Below are 24,432 nucleotides of genomic sequence, written 5' to 3'. Positions count from 1 at the left end.
AATATAAAAAAAAAAAACAGGGGGTATACACTCTGTCAGAGAAAAATAAATAAAACAAAATAAAAAAAATGCAATATTTAGGTTCCTTTAATTAGGTTACGCTATTAGCCACATGATATGTGGCATGTAAAGGAGTAAAAACAATGCTAGAGAGGCAGTATGTAGAGTGTGGCAGGATGGCCCAGTTCTTGACAAGAATCTCCAAATACAAACATCAGAATAGCAACATTACGATCCAACCGGAAAGCTAACACACAAGCTTGTTAAAATGTACCTTTTTCTCAGAGTGTCAGGCTTAACTGCCTCTCTCTCCCTGTTGTCAGACTCTTAATGCCTCCAGAGGCTGACCTTAAACATTGCAGTACAGGTTAATTGAATTCACCTGAAAGGGCTGCCTTCCATCTGTTAACCCTTTCATGCTGGGAGTAGAGACACTCCAACCTGCTACTGACAGAGAAAGTCTCTCTAGCTTTGCCACACCAGGTATAGAAATAAGGCTGTACCTACAGATACACCCTCTACCTACCTGCCTCAAAGATGACAGCTTGCACAGATCTAGAGGTTAAATGCCAGTTTGTTCAGTAACTCAGCTCTACTGTAGTAAGGAGATATTTACATCATGTCCACTGAGTGAAAGCTTCATCTTCATCTATCTTGGTCATCATACATGGAGGGAATTTGAGTCCTTACACAAGTTAAACAATGAATTTATGAATTTACCTTTGTTTCTCTAACACTTTTGTTGTACAAACTGTTTTGGTACACAAACTGGTCACTTACAAAAAGCAAGTCGATGGAGTAAGCCCTTACTGTGAGCAAGCTTAGTGAGTTTTTCTATTTGTATATTTTTATACAGACCAACACAGGTGATTAACCCTTTACCAATTGTACACACTGAAAAGATACTTTTTTCACAAACCCTTCCTACTGCAAATTGAAGGGTTTGTGACTAGAATTTTGGTATTTTTTTTAATGCCAATTATCTGCTGTTTTGGTGCAGAAAAAGCAAGTCATGACACAGGCAAGCTGTTTCAGGCAACAAAGCTTTTTGGGGTCTAAAATGGCACAGAAAAAGCTGTTTGGGGGTCAAGGTTGTACTGTGGGACATGTTTGTGAAGGTGGGGCGCATGGGGCAATTTTTGCACCAGAGCCCTGTGGTTCCTAGTTATCCCCCTGGTCACACCACTCAAACACGGACACTACCTTTAAATGTGAAAAAATATCACCCTCTGGTGTCAAATGTGCTAGGTTTGCCACTGGAAAAAGGATTAAGTATTGGACTATTTTATTGTATCTGCTTGTTTGCCCAGAGTAAGTCATACGGATACATCTTAAATTGTTGATTTGTGGAAATTTGGAGCTACAGCATTGCCTTTTGTGCATGCGATGGAATGTAAATGAGTAAGGGGTTACAAAAAAAAAACATTATGGTATATGCAACATTCCCTACAGAGCCCTTTGTACCGGTATATCTAAACATTTACATGCTTGTCATATAAAAAAAGATGTTCTAAACAAACTCCCTGGAGTAATAAAGCAATAAAACAATGTTAGCATGAGCCAAGGTGAGCCAAGAGCACATGTATAAATAGCAAGTGTACAGTGACAGTAAATTTAATTAAACAAATCAAGAGCATAAGTGACAAGACGACAAATATTTCAGGGGAGTGTACCCCTTTATCAATGTGCCTCGACAGGACACACACACCTACGTATAACCCCAAAAGTGATTAAACGCCTGGAGTCTGCACAAAACATTACTAATGACATTTTCTGTTTCAGCATTAGAGAAAAATACCACACACACACACACCTTGAGTGATAAAACTACGCCCATAGTTGCATCAACCCTGGAGTCTGCACAAAACATAACTACAGATTCAACCTGTAACTATCACCTGCAGAAGGACTACTAATGTCATTTGGCTGTCTTACCACCAGAGCAAAATACTGTGTTGCCAATATCCTGGTCAAGGACAACATTAAAGGTAACGATTGAGCTGAAATTAGAAGACTAAATATTCTTTTGCTAGAATGCTTTATATATATTTGCAAATTCTCCACTAGCCAATTCTTTGGAACACATCCTTATATGATTAACTAATTGCTGTTATATGTATTTATTTTAAACTAAGTAGTCCTTGGTCTCGTCTTAGATTTAAGTTACCTTTATGCCTATCCCATACATGTTAAAGTTCCCTCATTGTTTTAGCTTCTACCACATCTGCTGGGAAGCTATTCCATTTGTCTTCCAACATCATAAGAAAGCTGATTGTTAGGAAAATGAGTTAGATCCTTTAACGGGTAACAAAATATACAAGGATCTTTGAATTTAGTAGAAAACTGCAGTTATAATATGTTTATGATCTACTCATGTAAATTCATGGACCTCCTAGTAGCCACAAAAGCATTTTTAGAACCTGTTTTGTGAACTGTAGGCTTAACTTCTATCATTTTTCTTTGGGGTTAAAGTCTCTAATAATTAGCTACCAAATGCTACAAATCAAATGTGAATCAGCAAAGATCAAGGAATACATGTAAGGACCCCCTTTACGTATGTAATGCCAGACTACAGGTTCTGACAAACTCTGACTTAGAAATGTTATTTATTTAAACTAATTTATTTTATATTTGGTATTTTTTCCAGTTAACTTACTGCTTACAAATTTGTGCAATAAATATTATTGTGAACATAAAATTTTTGGTTTGTGTTTTTACCTTTTTAAGGGGGTAATGACATATTTCTGCCCTGTGTGCCAACTACTCTAGGTATACCCCTGAATTTAACTATGCATTATACAGAGCCAGCCAAGCTTCTGATACAACAGAGGTTCACTGGGGTCTGGACCTTCATAATGAATAGTGAAGTCAAGGAACACAGCTTTCATGCAAATTCTCAATGTAGTGAATAGACCCCAAAGGGAGAATTGACAGGACTGTTTGCAGGAGGGTTGTGTTTCAGTTTTATACAGAAAATAGCCGAAAAACAACATATTAACCCTTACACCAACATGCCTTCATTACGCATCACAATTCTGTTGCGTGCGCTCCAACAACTTATCCGTATCAAAGGGCTCCACCTAAGATCACTGTTAGTGCCTCACAGGTTTCACCTAAGCACATATTAACAATGCAGATATAAATAAACCTTATAATTCACACAATCATTAAAAGCTTCTTAAATTTCAGCATTGCAAAAACTAAAAAAAAAAAAAAAAAAAAAAAATCAGTAATATGCCAGCCGAGCAAGCTGTATTTTAAAATTCACAGTTACAGTAATTCCTATCAGCAAGATCAAGACCAGGTGTGCATGAAATTGTTATACTAAGAAACAGAGTATTCCATACAAAGTATCAATATCATTAAAAAACTGTGGCTATATGACAAATAAAAGGAATGGTTTCCAAAGTAAATACATTCAACTGCCCTTTTAAGCTTTTAAAACACGAGATGTCAGTGCCTGTTCTGACTACTTGATTAAGTAGACTGTAAAATAAATAGCTGGTTGTGGCTTCAGCACAGTTGATTGTCTGTACAGTTTCGTTGACCCATGTCATTTAAACATATGAATCTGTGAGTTTGTCCAAAGCCATGGAAACTTCTTATGGGTGGGCCACTTGGAGGTCTCCCTATTCTGGAGGTGTAACTTGTAGAAGGGGCATAGCCTAGCATAAGCTGTGTATATGGGCATGGTTAACAAGAGCCATAGCTAGCTCCTTTTGTGTCCGAGGCAAAAACAGAAAATTGTGCCCCCCCCAGAATATTTTACAGGGGTGAATTTGATGAAGGTAGATAAATAGGTTGATTAGTTATATTACAGCAGTAGAGAATGAAAACATTAAATAGCAAAACTAATTTCACCCAGCCGCGTGATTTATTCACATTTTGTGCAGGTGCAGGCCTGACGAAGTGTTTTGCACATAATTGGACATTAATTGGACATTAGGAACACTGACACAGCAAAGTAACCATTGGCACTCTAGGGGTTGTGTACTATGTTGTGCATTTGGAATGGAATTGCAAATTTACAAAGAACAAGCCCAGACACCCCCCCCCCACGACTCACACGATTTTCATCTGAAATACGTGAGCTTAGGGCAAAATGATGGCACATACTGTGACATTCTTTCCATCAACTGGAGGATCAGGAAGAGCGTGTCACTGGAAGCACCACCGTTTCGTAGAAGTTCCCACCGGGTTATGTCTGCAGAAATGCAGACAAAGATGATTGAAAATTATTGAAAATAGAAGAGATAAGAGAAAATAAGAGATGAAGGAAAAAGAAGATGTGGAAGTGTTGGCACTTGGCAGAAGGGTTTTGGTCAACAGAGAAGGTAGGGAAACATTGAGAGCCTACAGTGGTGTCGCTACAGGGGGGCAATTGCCCCCCCTAGGTTATTGCCCAACGGATTGCCCAGGACAGTCCCGCAATGAGACTTTAAGTCCTGGGCAGCCTCAAATGCTCAACCCCTCCAGTCTCCTCCACGAGCTGACGTCATATCCGGCGCTCAGCAGTGACGCCGTGCTTGCCGCAGCAAAGCAGGAAGACAAAAGCCTTGTTCTCCGAATTCTCTCGACTTAAAGGTGAGTGAACTACAAAGGGTGAGAGGGTAGATAGTGAGTAGGGAAAGAGGAGTGAGAGGGGTTATAAGTGATAAGGGAGGTAGAAGGGGTAGAAAGTGATAAGGGAGGGAGAAGGCGTAGAAAGTGATAAGGGAGGGAGAGGGGCTAGAAAGTGATAAGGGAGGGAGAGGGGGTAGACAGTGAGAAAGAGGGTAGTAAGAATATTGAAATAAGTAAAGTGTGAATGAGTGAGTATGAATTAATGTGTGGATGCATTGTGTGAATAAGTGAGAGTATGAATTAATGTGTGAATGAATTGTCTGAATGAGGGAGAGCATGAGTTAATATGTGGATGAATTATCTGAATGAGGGAGAGCATGAGTTAATATGTGGGTGAATTGTCTGAATGAGGGAGAGCATAAGCTAATATGTGGGTGAATTGTCTGAATGAGGGTGTCACAATGGGGTTTTAGAAATACAAGTGAGGAACCCAGTATGCAGATATGGCACTGGTAACGAACACTGGAAGCTTACGAATAGTCAGACAAGCCGGGTCAGGAGTGGAGAAGGCAGCAAAGTCAGGAACAAGCATAAATCAGCAACGGAGAGAATAGTCATATGATCTGGGTCAGGAGTGGAGAAGGCAGCGAAGTCAAGAACAAGCATAAATCAGCAACGGAGAGAATAGTCATACAATCTGGGTCAGGAGTGGAGAAGGCAGCAAAGTCAGGAACAAGCATAAATCAGAATCTTCAGAAATCACAATAGGATCAGCTCAGCCAGAACAATAACGGAGCACTGAATGGCAGTCAGTGCTCAGCTTTTGAATCTGCCACCTTGCTCAAGCTCCACCCCCAACGGATGACATAACGTAATCCACGTTACGTTGCCTCCAGGGAGGCGTACTACAAAAGAGGGGGCGTGGTTCACCCGCACTCATACCGCCCATCACTTGCGACAGGGATACTCCTAAGGACCTGCCACTGGTGTCAGCTGGATGCTGGCACCTCGAAGCAAGGTCCAGAGCCGGACGACCATGGCACTGTGAGGGAGGTAAGCTAGGCGCGGGTACTCGGGTGAAGTGCTGCGTTGTGGTTCGCGTCGTGAACCGCGACTGGTGCTGCATTGCGGTCCGTGACGCGAACCGTGACAGAGGGAGAGCATGGGTTGTCTGAATGAGGGAGAGCATGAGTTAATATGTGGATGAATTGTCTGAATGAGGGAGAGCATGAGTTAATATGTGGATGAATTGTCTGAATGAGGGAGAGCTTGAGTTAATGTGTTTGTGTGTATCATAGATTGTAGAAGGGCAAAGATGGCACTAGAAGGATGTTTGAGCCTTGGGACCAAGATGGCACAGGCAGGGTGTATATGAGACAAAGATGGCACAGACCAGGCTGTTTGGGGACAAAGTTGACTTATGCTGGGCTATTTGGGGACAAAGATGGGAAATCTTATGTGTGTTATCTGGGTGCTGGCCAGGTTATATGTGGGCAGTGTGGACAACAGGGCTGACTTTCGGGTGTGCAACCTGTGATCTATTCCTGTAATTTAGGGGGTTTAAAATATACCTTTAATGCTGAGTTTTTATGTGAATTCCAATTGATCTGTACCTGCAAAGCTGGGTTTCTGTGTTATTCTGTAGACCCATATCTGCTATGCTATGTTTCCATACATTATTTATGTATACCTGCAAGTATAGGGTTTTTTTTGTCATATTCAGTTGATTAATACCTACAATGCTGTTTCCATGTATTTATTTGATCTATACCTGCAATGCTACGTTTCATATATTATTATTGTATACCTGCAAATACAGGATTTCTATGTCTGATTCTGTTTATTTGATATATACCTTCAGTGCTGAGATCACAAGTGAATTTCAATTGATCTATACATGCAAAGCTGGGTTTGTGTGTTAATGTGTTGTTCTATACCTGCTATCGGCAGCAGGGTCTAATATTTATATATATATCGGCAGCAGGGACTAATATTAATATATATATATATATATATATCGGCAACTGGGGTTAATATTAATATATATGGGCAGCAGGGGCTAATATATATATATCAGCAACAGGATCTAATATTTATATATATCGGCAGCAGGGTCTAATATTAGGCCCTGAAATAATTTAGTGGAAAAGTTAAGGTATTGTGTTGTTTAAAGGATTTCAAGGATTAGTCGTACTAAATTGTGGCTTTAGGCTTCCCATGTTGAATGATCAAGTATTGTATTGTCCAATAACAAAAGTATCATTCCATAGCACATTACTTTTGGCAATATATATATATATATATATATATATATATATATATATATGTTTTTCAGTGATGATTTAATGGTGGAAATTATTAATGCCCCCCCCAGTTTGACTGTGGTATCTTGTGTGCCCCCCCCTATATATTGTTTCTAGAGTCGCCACTGACTGTAGCTGAACATTAACCCTTGCTCATTTTTTTTGTTAAAAAAATAGTTTTCTGTCACAAATTTATAGCTATTCACAGCTCTGAAACCTACCACAATAAATTAGATCAGGAACCAAAATATTTAAAAAATCATTTAACTGGTTAAAAATATTCAGGGTAAATATACATTTTCCTATAATGTTCATGTATAATGCTTAGTTTCTACTTTTAATTGATTCAGTACTAAAATATTTATTGATGGATTTGGTGAAAAAAATTGTAAATTTGGTTTTCCCATCAAAATAACTCAACACACAGCCATTAACCCCTTAATAGCAAAGCCTGTACATGTACGGGCTCAAAAAGCATTCTTCTCAATGGGTTTAGGGACCGCCCATTGTCCTTAAGGGGTTAATGTCTAAACCTTGGCAACAATAGTGTAGGAGGGATGATCTTGAGGAGAAATAAAAGTCCACACCACATAGGTCAAAATCCAGGTGATCAAAAACAAACACAGTATAATGGTGCAAAACTAGTTCCGAGTCAAAGTCCACACCAAGAATCAAATGAAAAATAACAAGCAGAAATGTCAAAAGCCTCCAGATGCAAGTAGAGCCAGAAAACAATTTCACTAGCAAGGAGCTAGGAGCATGCCCAGGAAGATATGGGGCAATGATCACCTGGTATAGGGAAGGCCTGAAGCCAATGAGCCACAACTGTGGCATAGGCATGCCTAAGGCTAATGTGAATAGAGACCAGCACACCTAAAACCACCCACTGGTCTAGTGGTCGGTTAAAGTACTTACTGAAGGCAGGGTTGCTGGTTCGATTCCCAGTGGGTCTGACATGCTGCTTATTAAGTATTAGGAAATGTACTTCACAGGACACAACCAAGAACAGGGTGTAAAGCAAAATGAAAAAAAGCTGTCTGTTAATTTGCCTCTACAGATAAACAAGCATTATATTATAATTTAGATCAGTGCTCCTCAACACTCTCCTCAAGGCACATATAACAGCCCGGGATTTAGGTATTACTCAGGTGTGTTTAAGGTGTTTTTGTTTTTTAATTGTACAACACGTCAGACACACCTGGATAATACCTATATCCTGGACTCTAAGGAGACGGTTGAGGAGCACTGATTTAGAGCAGCTTCTATTGCAGGCACTTCATGTGTGCACTACACGCCCCTCCCTTTCTCCTGTGTTTTTTTTTCTTTCTATGCAGCAGGACACTGTCTCATGACATGTAAACATGAAAATGAAGTAGTCGGTGAACATGTGCACGATCCACGTAGACAACCTCCACTGTCGGCACTTCTGCCGGTGCTTCTATGGTGGAGAACCGGAAGGTTTTGTGACGCCGGTGCTCCACCATAGAAGCCCCGGCGGAAGTACTGGCAGCAGAGGTTGTCTCCGCACATCGCGTAGACGTCCACAGCTGCCCAAGAGGAGGATCCAGGTCCCCTGCAGCACTGTGGGGGATCTAGATCCTAACCCTGCTGCACAGCAGGGATAAATGAAAAAGAAAAAAAACACCCGTCCGGCACCCGGGCGTCGGGTGGTGCTAACTGCGCTCAACCCTGAATATGGGCCACACCCCCACTTTAAAGACCTAAAGTGGGGTGAAAAAGCGCAGCCTATATTCGGGCCAATACTATATATATATATATATATATATATATATATATATATATATATATATATAGATATAGATATATACAGTAGATATAGATAAGTATATATGTTACAAAAGACTGTTGAATAATATGAGGAATAAACAAACGCGTTGAGGAAGGACCTTTACCCTATCTGAGGAAGGACTTTTATTTGTTATATATTTAGATCTTTTTAAAGTTTTAATAGCGTCATTTGATTTTTTAAGGGGCTAGTTCCCCCAATAAATTTGTACCATCATTACCTTTAAAGTCTATATATATATTTAATCCGGTTGGAAGAAGCTGCAGTACTTTTTTGGAAACCCTACACTGGGAAGACCATTCCTGGACGTCCCTGAGCGTCCCTCCCTGAGTGCAGTTTGCACATATATGGATGTGCATGGAATCCTGTGAGTGCAATCTGTTTCAAAGCTTATAAGCTTTCACTATAAATATCATATACATATTTTTTAAGAAATACAAAATTATTTTTGGCACTTATGTGAATGCAATTGACGCCGTATATTTAAACACAGTAGGAACACAATATGTATATAGGTTGAACTTGATGGACTTTGGTCTTTTTTCAACCTTATGAACTATGTTATGTTTTTTGTAAACACTCTACACTATTATTGTTTGTTTGCTTTCTCCCCTTGATGCATGAGCACCCCTTAACGGAATCGAATTTGAATAATCTGATTTAGCAGATGTTTTCATACATTAACATTATCCCTTAATATGTCAGAGATTTCTTGTTTACTTTTCTTACAGGTCCAGTAGCATGCACAGATCTAACATTTTAAAGATCATTTGGGGGTTTTCACTAGTTGCTATTCTGTTTCTAAGCTTCATCGTCCATCGAAAATCTTTTCAGGTACGTGGATCAGATATTGCAATTATTGTCTAATATATATTGAAATTTGTTTGCAGAAAAAATAGATTTGGTCTATAATGTTTTTTTTTTACTTCCTCACAGCCTTTTAAGATGCCATTTGTTCAAGTTACACACTTAGAAAAAAACATTTCAGCTTTTGATTATTTGGACTTAACAGGTCATAATTCCAAGGACATGGAAGTAGACAAGATTTTAGAAGCAATTAATCACACCATTGCTAATGCCTCTTTTAAATGCTTAAATGACACAACCAGTGGCAAAGACAGTATAGCAACCATATTAGATTATAGACAGAAATATTGCACTGGAGATTTCTTAACTGTCCAAGTTGACATGTTTGATTACTTTGGGAAAAGGAAGACATATGGTGGAGACTTTTTAAGGGCACGAATATATTCCCCTAAATTAAGAGCTGGAGCTTCTGGAAAGATTGAAGATTTTAACAATGGGACATACAAAGTCCACTTTACTTTATCTTGGGAAGGGAATATAAGAATATCCATTCTTTTGTTACATCCAAGCGAAGGAGTGTCAGCCTTATGGAAGGCAAGGAATATGGGATACAAAAATATTATCTACACTGGCAAATTTCTCAACGAGACTCAGGAAGTTTTTAGTGAATGTGGATTTGACTTGGATTCTCAAGAAGAGAAATGTGAACATGGGGAATTCTTTTACTGCATTAAACCCAGAGGCGTTCCTTGTGAGGCTCTAATCTCAATGATGAGCAGAAACCGACCACATGCATATCTCACTACCTTGGAAAAGAATATCTTTACCCGGTAAATATCACTGTGTACTGTTTTACCAAAGGTTCTATTCACTACTACAAGTGATTAGGAGTTGGTAAAAAATGCACAACTTTACTAATGCCAACTCACATTTGCACTCACAGAACAACACTCACCCGCCACACCACATATTACAAATCATATTAACTTAAATATAAGTATGTTAAATAAGGCCCACATCCTTGAAATTATACCCTCTGGTATTCATTACATTTAACCTAGCCAAACTAGGCAAACTTTTGTTCTGAATCTGGTACTGAGAAAGCAAAATCAAGAAGAAACATGAATTCAATTCTTTCTATCCTGGTTGAAGTTTGTAGAATCGTTGGTTTGTGATACGTTTTGTGTATTAGTTATCACATTTCAAGTTTCCATTTTAACTGAAAATATATAGATTTTGAAATTTTAGGTCTGCAACCATTTTCAAAATAATTAAACATACACAGTAACCCACTGTTACTCACCTCAAGCCTGGGGAAAACTTGAGTATGGCACAAGAAACCTCTAGAATAACAGGTGATAATACGGTTAGGATTTGAGTTTGTATTGGTATTTTTAGCACTTAACCCGGACCAAACATGTATATTACTGCAACTACTACTTGTGCTATCCACTGTAATAGACATGAAATAGCATCTAAGCTGAGCTTAATATGTGAGAATTGAACAATTAAGACTGAATAAGATAATCAAAATAATGGTATCTATTTCCTCATGGTTTTTACATTAGCTCTATCATAACAAAACACCAATCCTCTATATCAACATGTATTAAATGTGCTCACAAACAAAGTTACACAAACAACTTTTTAGTCACAAGAAACATTGTGTCTTTCTTCTGGATTTTGGATTAGTGTACTGAAGCATCCACCAAACCCACATGAGAGGTTTGCTTCTGTGTTACAACTTCCTTTCGCTGGCAGTTCACAAAACTTTTTGCAATCTAGCCCAGTATGTACGGCTAACACTTATTTTAGTGAACTAATCGGTAAAAGTTAATGAGTATCCTACTATCTGTCGTGTGACGTGATCAGCCAGTGTAGTTTTAGTCACATGGTACTGTCAGTAACAGTGGAAGCTGTATGACTCTCTGAAAGGAAATTCTCATAGTTACTGTGTCAGGAAGTTGTAGCTACAGAAAAAGAGATACTTTACAGGTGAAAGTTTGGATCTATGTTTATGGAAGTCATTGTGTATGTACAGTATGTGTAATGGATTAATGTACACATACATGTGTGTGTGCATTATGCCATTGTGTATGCGTGTATATCACTGTAGCAGCACAATTTTAAATCAAGTTTTTTTTCTGAAAAAAATAATCTGAAAAAACAACCTCCTCTTTTAATCAAGGTATGCTTTTATTCAGACCTCGGGTTCTGCAGAACTGTTGCACAACTGACTAAGCCTAGGGGCTTGTCACTCATGCGCACTCACGCTCTCTTACACTCTGACGCTGTCATGTTCTCTCACATTCTCACTCTCTCATTCACTTTATCACACTCTCTCTCTCAATGCCTCCCCACATTCTCTGCAGACTGCTTTCATGTCCCTGCCTCCTTTCCCACAGCTCTGCTTCTTCTCTTGCCTCTTTTTGTTCTTCTTTCTTCGCCCACTTCTCCCAGTGTACCATGCCTCCCAAAGCACTTCCACAAAAGAAGCCTACAAGCAAACCTTTGGATTGGAGAAATGAGGGGCTGTCCCTATGGCTCCTCCCTTTTCGGGAAGTACTCTGATAGGCCAGAATAAGGAAAATCCCTTCACAGAGAAAGAGAGGCATAGAAATGTTTCTCTTTCTCCCATAAGTCATCTTCATCATTCTGGCTCCTCAGAGTACTTCTGCAAAAGGGCAGAGCCATCGAAAGACTCTTCCTGTTCATGGCCTGGTTCATGCAAAAGTAGAAGAAGAAGACACTGTGCAAAGAGGACAAAGAAAGAACACAGGGGGAGAAGATGACAAAGAAAGAAAAGATAAGCACAAGAAAGAAAGGTGGGAAGACATTGATAGAGACTGTGAGAGAGTGTTAGAGTAAGATCCAAATGTTAGAATGAGTCCTCTTAAAATTGAGAAAATACAGTAAATTGAATGCATTGTTGTTTAAACGGTCATAAAATGTTTGTGTTAGGTTGCAGTAGTATAATAATTCATTGTTTTTTGCTTTTTATTTGTTTTTGCTTCTTAACATGGATTGAAAGATCAAATATTGGTGTAGAAATTCCCACAAAGAGTGGAGTCATTCATGTTGTCAAATGTCAAAGTAATCAAAGTAAGTTTTCTTAATTATTTTTGTTCACTTAAATATAGTAAAGATATGCTGAATAAATACTGAAACTGAAATTGTTAATCTGAAATTATTACAATGCAGTTTTCTAGAGTATGCAGAATACAGAGGTTTATGAATTTAAATCAGGATTGTCATTATTTGCATTAGTAAAGCTATTCTTTGTCAAAAATGTATGTTTAAAAATAAATGGTGTAATTCAATGTCTACTTCAATATGGGTAGATAGCAGTGGAGGAACTACCGGGGTCGCAGGGATCGCGACTGCGACCAGGCCCTGGAGTTCTGCCAGTCAGGGGGGCCCAAGGGGTGCCGAGCGGTTGCTGAAAACGACCGCTCGGCAACTCTTAGGCCCCCCTGACTGACAGAAATCCAGGATGCCTCATCTCCCCGCTGCTGCCGCCGCCGCCACCGCCTGCCTCAGCACTGCCCAGAGTGCAGTGTTGGGAGCGTGAGGCGTTTGTCTTGGGTGCCGGCGCTTCACACTGAGCGCCGGCATATGACGTCATATGCCGGCGCTCAGCAGTGAAGCGCCGGCACCCGAGACAAATGCCTCACGCTCCCAACACAGGAGTTGACGGTAAGTGACCTACAAAGGGGGGGTAGGGAGGGAGTGGGTAGATCGTGAGAAGGGGGGGTAGATTGTGAGAAGGGGGGAGGGAGTGGGTAGATCGTTAGAAGGGGGGTAGATTGTGAGAAGGGGAGGTAGGGAGGGAGAGGGTAGATTGTGAGAATTGGGTTAGGGAGGGAGAGGGGATATTGTGAGAAGAGGGGTTAGGGAGGGAGAGGGGAGACTGTGAGAAGGGGGTAGGGAGGGAGAGGGTAGATCGTGAGAAGGGGGTTAGGGGAGATCGTGAGAAGGGGGGTAGGGAGGGAGAGGGTAGATAGTGAGAAAGGGATAGATGGGTTGGGGGTGGGGGGGCCCTTAACAGAGTCTCGCACCGGGGCCCTGAGGTTTCTAGTTACACCCCTGGTAGATAGATAGATGTATTAGCACAGTATACAGCACAGTTCTAAATTACTTGCGCATTCACACGCCCGCAGTAAGTAAAACATTGAGTATGATGTCACATATCAGAGCTACACACAGAGTGGTAGTAACAAGGAGCTACAACAGAGAAAAGTTAAAAAAAATCTAATTATATATATATATATATATATATATATTTGTTGGTAACTAACATATTTCTGTTTTTAGCGAATACTACAGATGTGAAGCCAAATTGTGCAATTGGGATGTCACCACCATTTCCCGGTGGCTATTTCTTAAATAACTTTTGGCACCCACTCTTCTGCAACCTTTCTTCATATGAACCACTGTCTAAAATCAGCACATGCCTATCTGGGAAAAGTATTTATCTCATGGGAGATTCAACCATTCGTCAGTGGATTGAATACTTTCCAAAAGTTCTCAAAAGTAAGTGTCTTCATTGTTGATATTATTAGCAAATAACTGTAGATACATATTGGTATTTTTGTCTGATAGATTATGTTGGATATATGGACATTCTACAAAACTACAAAAAAATCCCCTTCATGTGTACCTTCCCTATTGCCCTCCTGTAATCATGTCCTTAGAAACAGAAAACCTGTAGCTGGGAGTATCTGCGGGAGATAAGAAGCTTTAATCCCCCACATCTGCTTGACAAATACATGACCAAAATTAAGGAGCTCACTGTAAAGAGACCCGCTGTAAAGAGAAATGGCTAAATTGTAAGTAACTTGAAATGCCCATCCAATAGGTCTTATTTTGGTACCATACAATGTTCATACAAAATAACTAAAAATCTAATAATCGTTGTTAGTTGTTTTTTTCAAGGACAAATTGGGCTTCCTTCATGAAGATGTAAGGGACATAATAAAATACTATACAGAAACATATTCTTGTTTAACCAAGTAATAAAAACATAACACATACATTTGGATGAATCAGGCCGTGGACTTTTATTCAGTTTACCAATCAATACAAATAACTTTCATTTATAACTTGAAACTTTATAACTGATACATATAAATAAACAACTCCAGCCCTTGGCATAAGCCCCAGAGCACATCTTAAAACACATCATCTTGCCAACCGCCCTATAAGCCAGCTAGCATAACTCAAATATCAGTTCACCCCATAAAATTATAGGGTAACCATACTCCAATAAAAGCCACGACACATAAGTATTATGAAATATAAGGGAGGGTGGGCAGATGCATCTTCATCAACTCGTCCATCTTCAGCTTACCACTTCGCCACTGCTCACCAGCCTCAAGGACAGTGCAGTATCGGCTAGGCGGTTCGCCAGGTAAGTAAACTAGCCCCCTCATGAGCCCTCTATTTATACTTAGTTTCCCGCCCATTTCGCAGCGCGAGACAGGGCGTGGCACACCTAAACGCAGCGCGGGGGACCCACGAGATGGCTCGAGGCAACCAAAAAAGGCAGCAAGGCGCTAGCGCAAAACACATTCTGATTATATAACATTTTTTTTTTTTTATGAAACTGACCTTTCCATGACCCTGTTTCCATTGAAGGAAATGGAATAACCCTGACGTTTCCCTGACCCTGTTACCATTGAAGTCAATGGAATAATAGCTCACTACCTTGTCCCCACATCTTCATGTCACCCTGCCCTATTTGTGCAGGCTTTATCAAATAACGGGGGAGCAGGTCTGATAGGAGCCCAGGTGCAGGGGATACGAGGGGCTTTGTCTGTACCCCACAATGCATGATGGCTTGGGGTTGGTACAGACAGGCGCCGGAAATAAACCACAGACAGAAGATGCGGATTAAGAGTTGTATTGTAGATGATGGTACAACATACAAACAAGGAAAGTCTCTTGGATGAAAGCCCCCGGAATGGGGCACACACGGCAGGAAGCCCCCGGGATGGGGCACACACGGCAGGAAGCCCTCTTGCAGGGCACACGGCTAGAAGCCCTCTTGCAGGGCACACGGCACAGCTAGAAGCCCTCTTGCAGGGCACACGGCACGGCTAGAAGCCCTCTTGCAGGGCACACGGCACGGCTAGAAGCCCTCTTGCAGGGCACACGGCACGGCTAGAAGCCCTCTTGCAGGGCACACGGCACGGCTAGAAGCCCTCTTGCAGGGCACACGGCACGGCTAGAAGCCCTCTTGCAGGGCACACGGCACGGCTAGAAGCCCTCTTGCAGGGCACACGGCTAGAAGCCCTCTTGCAGGGCACACAGCACGGCTAGAAGCCCTCTCCCAGGGCACACGGCAAGTTGCCCACTTGCAGGGCACACGGCAAGTTGCCCACTTGCAGGGCACACGGCAAGTTGCCCACTTGCAGGGCACTCGACTTGGGAGTCCACTTAGTGGGGCGCTGGCTGCAACTCAGGAACACGGCAGGTTGCCCGCTTGCAGGGCACACGGCAGGTTGCCCACTTGCAGGGCACACGGCAGGTTGCCCACTTGCAGGGCACTCGACTTTGGAGTCCACTTAGTGGGGCGCTGGCCGCAACTCAGGAACAAATCAGGAAACAAAGCAGGAACAGATCAGGAACCAGATCAGGAACCAGATCAGGAACCAGATCAGGAACCAGATCAGGAACCAGATCAGGAACCAGATCAGACAGTCCTATAATGTCAATGTCAAGGCCCAGACTGCAGGGCTGGGCAGGTTTATAAAGGCTGACTTGATCAGGTAATCAACTGCAGCTGGACCTGATAATCAGTCTGAGTGGTTCTGAGTGGCAAGGGCGGCAACTAGTGGCTGAAAACGTAAAATGAGTAGCACCAAGTTTAAACAAGTCCATACAGCGAAGGGTGAACGTTACATACACCCACCGCAAGGAGCAGCCTCCAGATGCTCACAGACCTGTGGTCTCACCATCTTTCTTTGTGTCTGGGTCTTGGTCTTTGTGTCCACGCAATCAGCTTCTAACACAGTCCTTACTGACTTGCATAAGTGAAGTACACAGTCCGCCAACAATTCCAGTACTGCAGGTATCCCCGCGGACTCCTTGTAAAGGCCTTGACATTCTGTCACGAACCGGGCGAGCAGGGGATACGAGGGGCTCTGTCTGTACCCCACGATGCATGATGGCTTGGGGTTGGTACAGACAGGCGCCGGAAATAAACCACAGACAGAAGATGCGGATTAAGAGTTGTATTGTAGATGATGGTACAACATACAAACAAGGAAAGTCTCTTGGCTGAAAGCCCTCTGTATGGGGCACACGGCAGGAAGCCCTCTGTATGGGGCACACACAGCAGGAAGCCTCCGGGAGGGGGCACACACGGCAGGAAGCCCTCGGGAGGGGGCACACACGGCAGGAAGCCCCCGGGAGGGGGCACACACGGCTGGAAGCTCCCGGGAGGGGGCACACACGGCTGGAAGCCCCCGGGAGGCTTGCAGGGCACACGGCACGGCTAGAAGCCGTCTTGCAGGGCACACGGCTAGAAGCCCTCTTGCAGGGCACACGGCTAGAAGCCCTCTTGCAGGGCACACGGCTAGAAGCCCTCTTGCAGGGCACACGGCTAGAAGCCCTCTTGCAGGGCACACGGCACGGCCAGAAGCCCTCTTCCAGGGCACGGCTAGAAGCCCTCTTCCAGGGCACGGCTAGAAGCCCTCTTCCAGGGCACACGGCAGGTTGCCCACTTGCAGGGCACTCGACTTGGGAGTCCACTTAGTGGGGTGCTGGCCGCAACTCAGGAACAAATCAGGAAACAAAGCAGAAACAGATCAGGAAACAAAGCAGGAACAGATCAGGAAACAAAGCAGGAACAGATCAGGAAACAAAGCAGGAACAGATCAGGAAACAAAGCAGGAACAGATCAGGAAACAAAGCAGGAACAGATCAGGAACAGATCAGGAAACAGATCAGGAAACCGATCAGGAAACAGATCAGGAAACAGATCAGGAAACAGATCAGGAAACAGATCAGGAAACAGATCAGGAAACAGATCAGGAAACAGATCAGGAAACAGATCAGGAAACAAAGCAGGAACAGATCAGGAAACAAACAGGCAGTCCTATAACATCAATGTCACGGCCCAGACTGCAGGGCTGGGCAGGTTTATAAAGGCTGACTTGATCAGGTAATCAACTGCAGCTGGACCTGATAATCAAGTCTGAGTGGTTCTGAGTGGCAAGGGCAGCCACTAGTGGCTGACAACGTAAAATAAGGAGCACCAAGTTTAAACAAGTCCATACAGCGAAGGGTGAACGTTACAATGGTTTTCTTATCCTGAACAGAGGTAAATTTTGTCTACTTTTATTCCCTTCTTCTGGGAAATAGTATATGACATTATTGTATATGACGGCTTGTGAGACTGCAGCTTATTACCCGTAATAATGATGTAAAAGGTTTTTTTTTTGCCTGTAACTTAAGTTTGACATTATTTGTATCTATTAAAAATTTCACTAATACTCTTTAGATATTATTAAATTATTTTTAATTGTCGTATTAGTAAGACTAATAGAGAGATAGTGATCTTTCTGTTATCGCCCTGATTATTATATTTTTTGGTTGCTGAGTGGATTGGAAATTAATTGGTTTGATGTTAACAAATGCTGTTTATATAGGGTGATATCAATTGATCAAGCTGAAAAGTTTATGCAATGTACTGTTTCATCTGTTGCATTTTGTATGTGTTAGACTCATAAGATAATGATTAATATTTGATAACTAATAAATACACTATTTTTTACTTGATTAGTTTTACATGTTTAAAGGATAATTTGTATTTTATCTTCTGCGCTGCACGGGTAACAGATATTTTGTAGATTGTGTTTTTACAATAAATATTATTTTGATTGACTATCGTGGTGATATAATACCTCATTTTGAATTATAATTTTTGGCGCGATCTGAAAGGATTTAGGATCAGACATAAAATATAGGGTATCTCTTTATATTAATATAGTGGATGTGGTCCTACAATAAGTAGCGTCGGCATTCTGTGTATGTCGTAGAATATTGGTTTTGCCTATTTTATCTCATTAATATCCCCAACAACGCACCTGCAAGAAGTAAAAAATTGAAGCTTGAGCCAACCCATCTGTGGCTACCCTTCACTCAACTATAGCTGTTGCAGGTACAAAAAATTCAGTTTGTCTTAATAAATTCATTGCACTCCTGACAATTCCACTGGATCCTAACATCTAAGAGAAGGCAAAGTTTATCTAAGAGTTTTTTCAATACAGTAACCTTTAAAGTTAATGTATCTTTAATTGGGTGTCTGGTGAGTTATTTTTTTGAGTAAATCATCATTGCCTTAGGACATAACATTCTTATCAGATAAATAAATGCCTGTCCTAACAAATGTTTCTTGACTTTTATTTTTGATAGGCTTACAGTTTTTTGATCTTCATGGAAGTGGCTGGCACAAGACATATTTAGCTTTGGATATGAAAAATAATGTATATATCCAGTGGAAAAAGCACGGACACCCATTTGTGACCCAGAGCTTTTATACTGTGAAGGACTATGCATCTGTTCCTCAAGAAATTGACCGCCTTCCTGGTGGACCCTACACAATCATTGTCATTGCTCTAGGACAACACTTTAGACCATTCCCTTTGTCTTTGTTCATCAAAAGAATTCTGAATGTACGCAAGGCTTTAGAACGTCTCTTTCTGCGAAGCCCAGACACTAAGGTCATCATAAAATCAGAAAATACCAGGGAAATAAGCACAGATGTAGAACGATTCAGTGACTTTCACGGTTACATTCAGTATATTTTGGTGAAGGACATCTTTAAAGGACTTAATGTTGGGGTGATTGATGCTTGGGACATGACTACAGCCTTTGGTTCTTTTGTCGTTCATCCTCCTGAAACTGTCATTAAGAACCAAATTAATATGTTTTTGTCTTACTTATGCTAACTGAAAATTTTAAAATAGTGATTATACACACAAAAGTAGGATAAAATGTTACTTTGTTTGAGTTGCTATGTATTTAATTTACAGATTTAACAGATTAACAGAATTGTGTCCTTCATAGCTTAAAAGGCCCATATTTTGGAAGTCAATGAGGCTGGCCAATAAGTATTTCATAGCTCCTTGGTCATAGACATCATTTTTTTCCCCTTCAATCGCAGTAGATTCATTAATCAGCACCTTTAGAGTATAGTATAGAGCTTGCCTTAGCATTTCCTTCCCATAACCCTGCCACCACCAAGACAATTTATAAATGGGGTGCCGAATAAGGCCAAAAACCCACACAATATACTTTAACACAATAATTATGTGATTTCAAATTACAAATAAAATTGTATAATCAGGTAATGTGAATCTTTACCAGATAAAGGCAGAACGTAATAAAGAAATGTATTATGAACAGAAAATATTCGCAGTGCATACAAAAAAAAAATGATAAACAATTGGTTGATGCCAGAGAAGGCCCCTGCAGGCGACCAATAGGCTCACTCGCCTGACTGGTCTCCCTGCTCCAACAGTTAAAAGTCAGCACGAACGACCAATAATGTCGCTTGTACGGACCTTTGTGACTTTGTTTATTTTGTGGGCATCTTCAAATTTGTAAAAAACACAATCTTTACTATTAATGCTACAAAACTGGCTCCCAACAGCACTACAACAGAAGGTAGACAACAACACCCTGCACCAGATAGAGAGAGCTCAAGACTACTGATTCGGCCCAGAAAACCCCACAAGCAATAAAAGACCAAGACAAATGATTATAAAATCACTGAATTTTGTGGATACGTTCAAAATCTTAGCAGCATACCTTAACATACCTGATTTACAATATGGGCCTAACAAGATAATCATATTTCAAGACTACTTTGCTGTAGTGGCTGGAAAACAATGAGAATTCACTAAGTTTGTAAACAGCTCATTAAAAAGAAAATGTTCACCATGTTCTACTCAGTAAAGCTTGGGTTTGCTCTGAATGGTTCTTCGCAAAATCTTTGACACACCACAGGAAGCAACTGCAGAACGGAAAGCTGCACAACGATTACCTACACCAACTACTCACACAGACAACACACGTGTGGACTAGTCCACTCTGAACTTACTCCATAAGATGGAAGATATGGACTCATGAAGGATTCATCAGATATTGGCTCGTAGTAAGCCTGTGTGAGTAGTTGGTGTAGGTAATCGTTGTGCGGCTTTCAGTTCTGCAGTTGCTTCCTGTGGTGTGTCACAGATTTTCTTCGTAGTAAGATTTTTTGGTTATGGTTATATTTGTTTTGGTTCTTATAAAGTATAGATTTGCACTGCTTACATCTGACAATACAACAAGGGAATTTCAACTCATCTAACATGATATGTTACATTATTTTCTAGGGGATATCCCTTAATGTACAAGGAACCCCAACATTAGCACTGAATTATATTAATCCCTTCATGACTAAGCCCGTACATGGACGGAGTCACCATGCAATGCATTGGTGACAAAGCCCGTACATGTACAGTCTGCTGTTAAATACCTGCATCAAAAACACAGCGATCGTCGGCTTTGCAGGAACCACGGAAGCCTCACAAGTAAGGCAGACCGTGGATCATGGGAGGAAAGCCACTTCCTAAGCATAATCGGTGTTGCTGACATGCCTCGATATAAGTAACACAACCCCCTGCCCCGATCGCCTTGTGATTGTTCCGAAGAGCAACCACAAGCGCCATTAGTGGATGGCGTTGCCACCACTCACAAGATGGCAGTACCGCCAACTGTCAAATGTCACAGAGGGTCTATCCAGGTACTGCATTGAACCATGCAAGTCAATGAAGCCCGACACGCTAATCACAATGTGATTAGTAAAATAAAATAAAATAATTTTAAAAAAATTAATAAAAAATAATGTAAAATATTTGGTAATATGTCAAAATAATCCCCCCCTGTCACAAGAAAAGTCCAAATATATATATATATATATATACATATATACAAAAAAGTTTTTTATGATCAAGTCCTAAAATTAGTGCTATATCTTCACAAAACATGTTGCATCGATAGTCTTAAAATATTGGCATTTTAAATACTCATGGGGTGCCTAGTTTAAAAAAATGTATGATTTTATGGGGTAAATCGAATTGAGCGGCTTGAAAGATGTCCCAAATATGAGACATGGGCACAGGTGGCATTTCACGTCCCGAATAACCCAACAAACCCATGCATGGAGGGTATCGCTGTACTTGGGAGATGTTGCTGAACAAATATTGGGATACTGTGTGACAGTGATATATACCAGGAGCGGCAAATTTACACCTGAAAAAATACAAACAGAATTACTACCATAAAGTTAGACAAAGGCTGATGGTACAATTAGTGCATGGAAAGGGTTAAAATACCAGCATTTGAAGTACCCTGGGGTGTCTAGTTTTCAAAAATATATGGTTTGACTTCAAAGATACCCGGCTGTCAGAGATCAGAGTTCCCCACACCGGGGTGGCCGGGGAACTCTGGCAGCCGGGGGTTGTCTGCGCGATGGACGCAGACAACCCCCGCTGCTAACCGCACCTCCTCCCGACTGCAGCGGAAGTTGTCTACGCGAATCGCGTAGAGCTCTACACGCTGCCCGGACTAAGCACCGGGGACTCAGAAGCACCGGTAAGTTTGGAGCAGGGAGGAGGAGGGAGTGTTAAATGGGGGGCATAAGGCATTTCGGGGGGGGCAGGTTGAAAAAAAAGGAAATAAAAACAAAATATTTTTTCTCAATCATAGCTTTTATTTAAAAAAAATTCACATAGTTTACATGAATTAACATTTACTGGTAAAACTTTTTTCCTATAGGGTCGTCTTATATTCAGGCTTTTTCTTTTTTTCATAAATTAATATTCAGATTTTGGGGGGGTCGTCTTATAATCAGGGTCGTCTTATAATCGAGCAAATACGGTACTGAGGCACACACTGGCAGTGGTACAGCATAACACCTATCACTATATATACTGAGGCGCACATTGACGGGGGTACAGCATAACACCTATCACTATATACTGAGGCACGCACTGACGACAGTAGAGCATAACAACTATCACTATATACTGATGGGGGTACAGCATAACTGTTATCATGATATACTGAAGCAGACATTAACGGGATAAAGCATAACTTTAAGAGTGCAGCCTAAAATTGGGTGCAGCCTGTATTTGAGCCAATACGGTACATTACCTCAAGAAACACATCGGAAGACAGGACATATCTCGACCCTTAAAGAGTATTGGATTCGGGATTGCTGCTCAGATTGCTACTCAGCCTCATACATAAACAAATCTAGAGTTGTAGCAGTCATGATTGGCGACTTACACAATACAATAATTGATCCCTATGCTGTCCTACTAACCCTCAGCTGACAGCAAGGTAATAAAATAGACCAAAATCGTTGTGTTTATTCCAAAACGGAGTTTACTTCTGTGAATAGTTCTGTAAAAGCTGCAACACAATCAGATAAACTAGAAATATAAAATGCATTTAGATTCAACACTTTGCAAATAAATACAATACTCAGGGCCGGTCCGAGTTGTCAGTACCTGCTCGGCGCCCCTCTCTCCTCTGCGAGCCCTCTAGCTCGGTGCCGGCTTATAATGCTGAGCGCCGGAAGATGACATCATTTCCGGCGCTCAGCATTACAAGCCGGTACCGAGACCGAGCAGGGAGACTCGCCGCAGGACTGCTGAAAGGTAAGTACAAGGGGGGGTAGGGTAGATAATAGGGAGGGAGGGAGAGGAAGGGTAGATAATGGGGGGACGGCAGGGTAGATAATGGGGGGGCAGCATTTTAAACTTCGCCCCAGGCGGCATTTTGCCTTGGGCCGGCCCTGACTATACTAATCAACTCTATACAGAGAGCTTATATTAAAATTTTACACTGTGGAATCCGAGTGTAAAATAAACTTACAGGGTTATGTGTATCTAGAAGCAAAATTGAAGAGCTTCATTTGTCTGCTTCTGACACTAAAATAGCTTCTACAACTAAAGTAAAACGTTATGTTGTTCAATAACAAACTGGGAACCAAATTGCTATTGCAACAAACACCAGGTTTGCTAGCACAACAATCATGACAGCACAATCCCAGTGGTAGAGCTAACTGTCTGTAACCAAATATTTTGTGTGGTCAATACTTATGCTCCCAATTACTCAAACAATGCCTTTTATATTCATATGTATGTAATGTTTAACAATATATCTAAGACAGTACACAAATCAGCTTCTACGGAAGGTATCCATGTTTTTACACACCTCACTATGTCCGGTAGACCCATGGCATGTAACACGGCCAACCAGTAAAGAGATTAGACATGATCCTCACCCTAGCAACTCTTCTGCCGCCAGTCTTTGCTACATAAATAGACGTTATAGTTGTCTCTGATCATGCCCCGGTTTACCTCACTCTCAACTTACCTTGTACTCTCATAGAAAATGGAGATTTCCAGCATTCTATCCCAGGAAGACTTCAAAACCATGCTAGAAACATCTTAGGCAAATTACTAAGATGATAATTTAGAACAGATAGATAATTATATTCTTTTCTGGGAGGCTCAAGCGGAAGTTGTGTACGCGAATCGCGTAGAGCTCTACACGCTGCCCGGACCAAGCACCGGGGACTCAGAAGCATCGGTAAGTTCGTCTTATAATCAAGCAAATACAATAACTGCTGTTAAATGGTTTTACGAAAATTAATACTTTTTATGGCTAAATACAGCATTAGAAACATCATATAAAGCTTGCCATATTTATCTTTGCTGGGAACTTCTTAAAACTCTGTGTGGTTTTCTGTGTTAAATCTTCTAAGGAGAGACTAAAATGAAAACGTTTATTAACTTAAAGGGACCATTCTTTCTAAGTACTTTAATATGCATTCTTCATTAATGAGGCAGCATGGGACCCTGACGTATACCATGATTGGCTGTCCATGAT

The 24,432-nt window shown here is 41.1% G+C and overlaps 1 protein-coding gene across 2 annotated transcripts; it reads left to right on the top strand.

Annotated features, from left to right (window-relative positions):
- The first annotated feature begins 1,883 nt into the window (after positions 1–1,883).
- Positions 1,884–19,503, top strand: LOC128500040 (NXPE family member 1-like). 2 transcript variants are annotated; one of them, XM_053469055.1, is made up of 6 exons: positions 1,884–1,988; positions 9,405–9,507; positions 9,610–10,310; positions 12,512–12,582; positions 13,795–14,013; positions 18,901–19,503. In XM_053469055.1, exons 2-6 carry the CDS (start codon positions 9,415–9,417, stop codon positions 19,434–19,436), a joined length of 1,620 nt encoding a protein of 539 aa, XP_053325030.1. In that variant the 5' UTR covers positions 1,884–1,988; positions 9,405–9,414; the 3' UTR covers positions 19,437–19,503. The 2 variants fall into 2 exon arrangements, with proteins under 2 accessions (XP_053325030.1, XP_053325029.1); XM_053469054.1 differs by having other exon boundaries at positions 9,379–9,507.
- The last annotated feature ends 4,929 nt before the right edge of the window (positions 19,504–24,432 follow it).

The sequence above is a fragment of the Spea bombifrons genome, chromosome 6, assembly GCF_027358695.1.
Source record: "Spea bombifrons isolate aSpeBom1 chromosome 6, aSpeBom1.2.pri, whole genome shotgun sequence".
NCBI lineage: Eukaryota > Metazoa > Chordata > Amphibia > Anura > Pelobatidae > Spea > Spea bombifrons.
This window is presented reverse-complemented; position numbering and strand designations above follow the sequence as displayed.

Bases quoted from the DNA above. Each gene is read 5' to 3' on its own strand.
- LOC128500040 (XM_053469055.1), top strand. From the start codon at position 9,415: ATGCACAGATCTAACATTTTAAAGATCATTTGGGGGTTTTCACTAGTT. The intron at 9,508-9,609 runs GTACGTGGATCA...ACTTCCTCACAG, and splicing joins TCCATCGAAAATCTTTTCAG to CCTTTTAAGATGCCATTTGT. The intron at 14,014-18,900 runs GTAAGTGTCTTC...TATTTTTGATAG, and splicing joins CTTTCCAAAAGTTCTCAAAA to GCTTACAGTTTTTTGATCTT.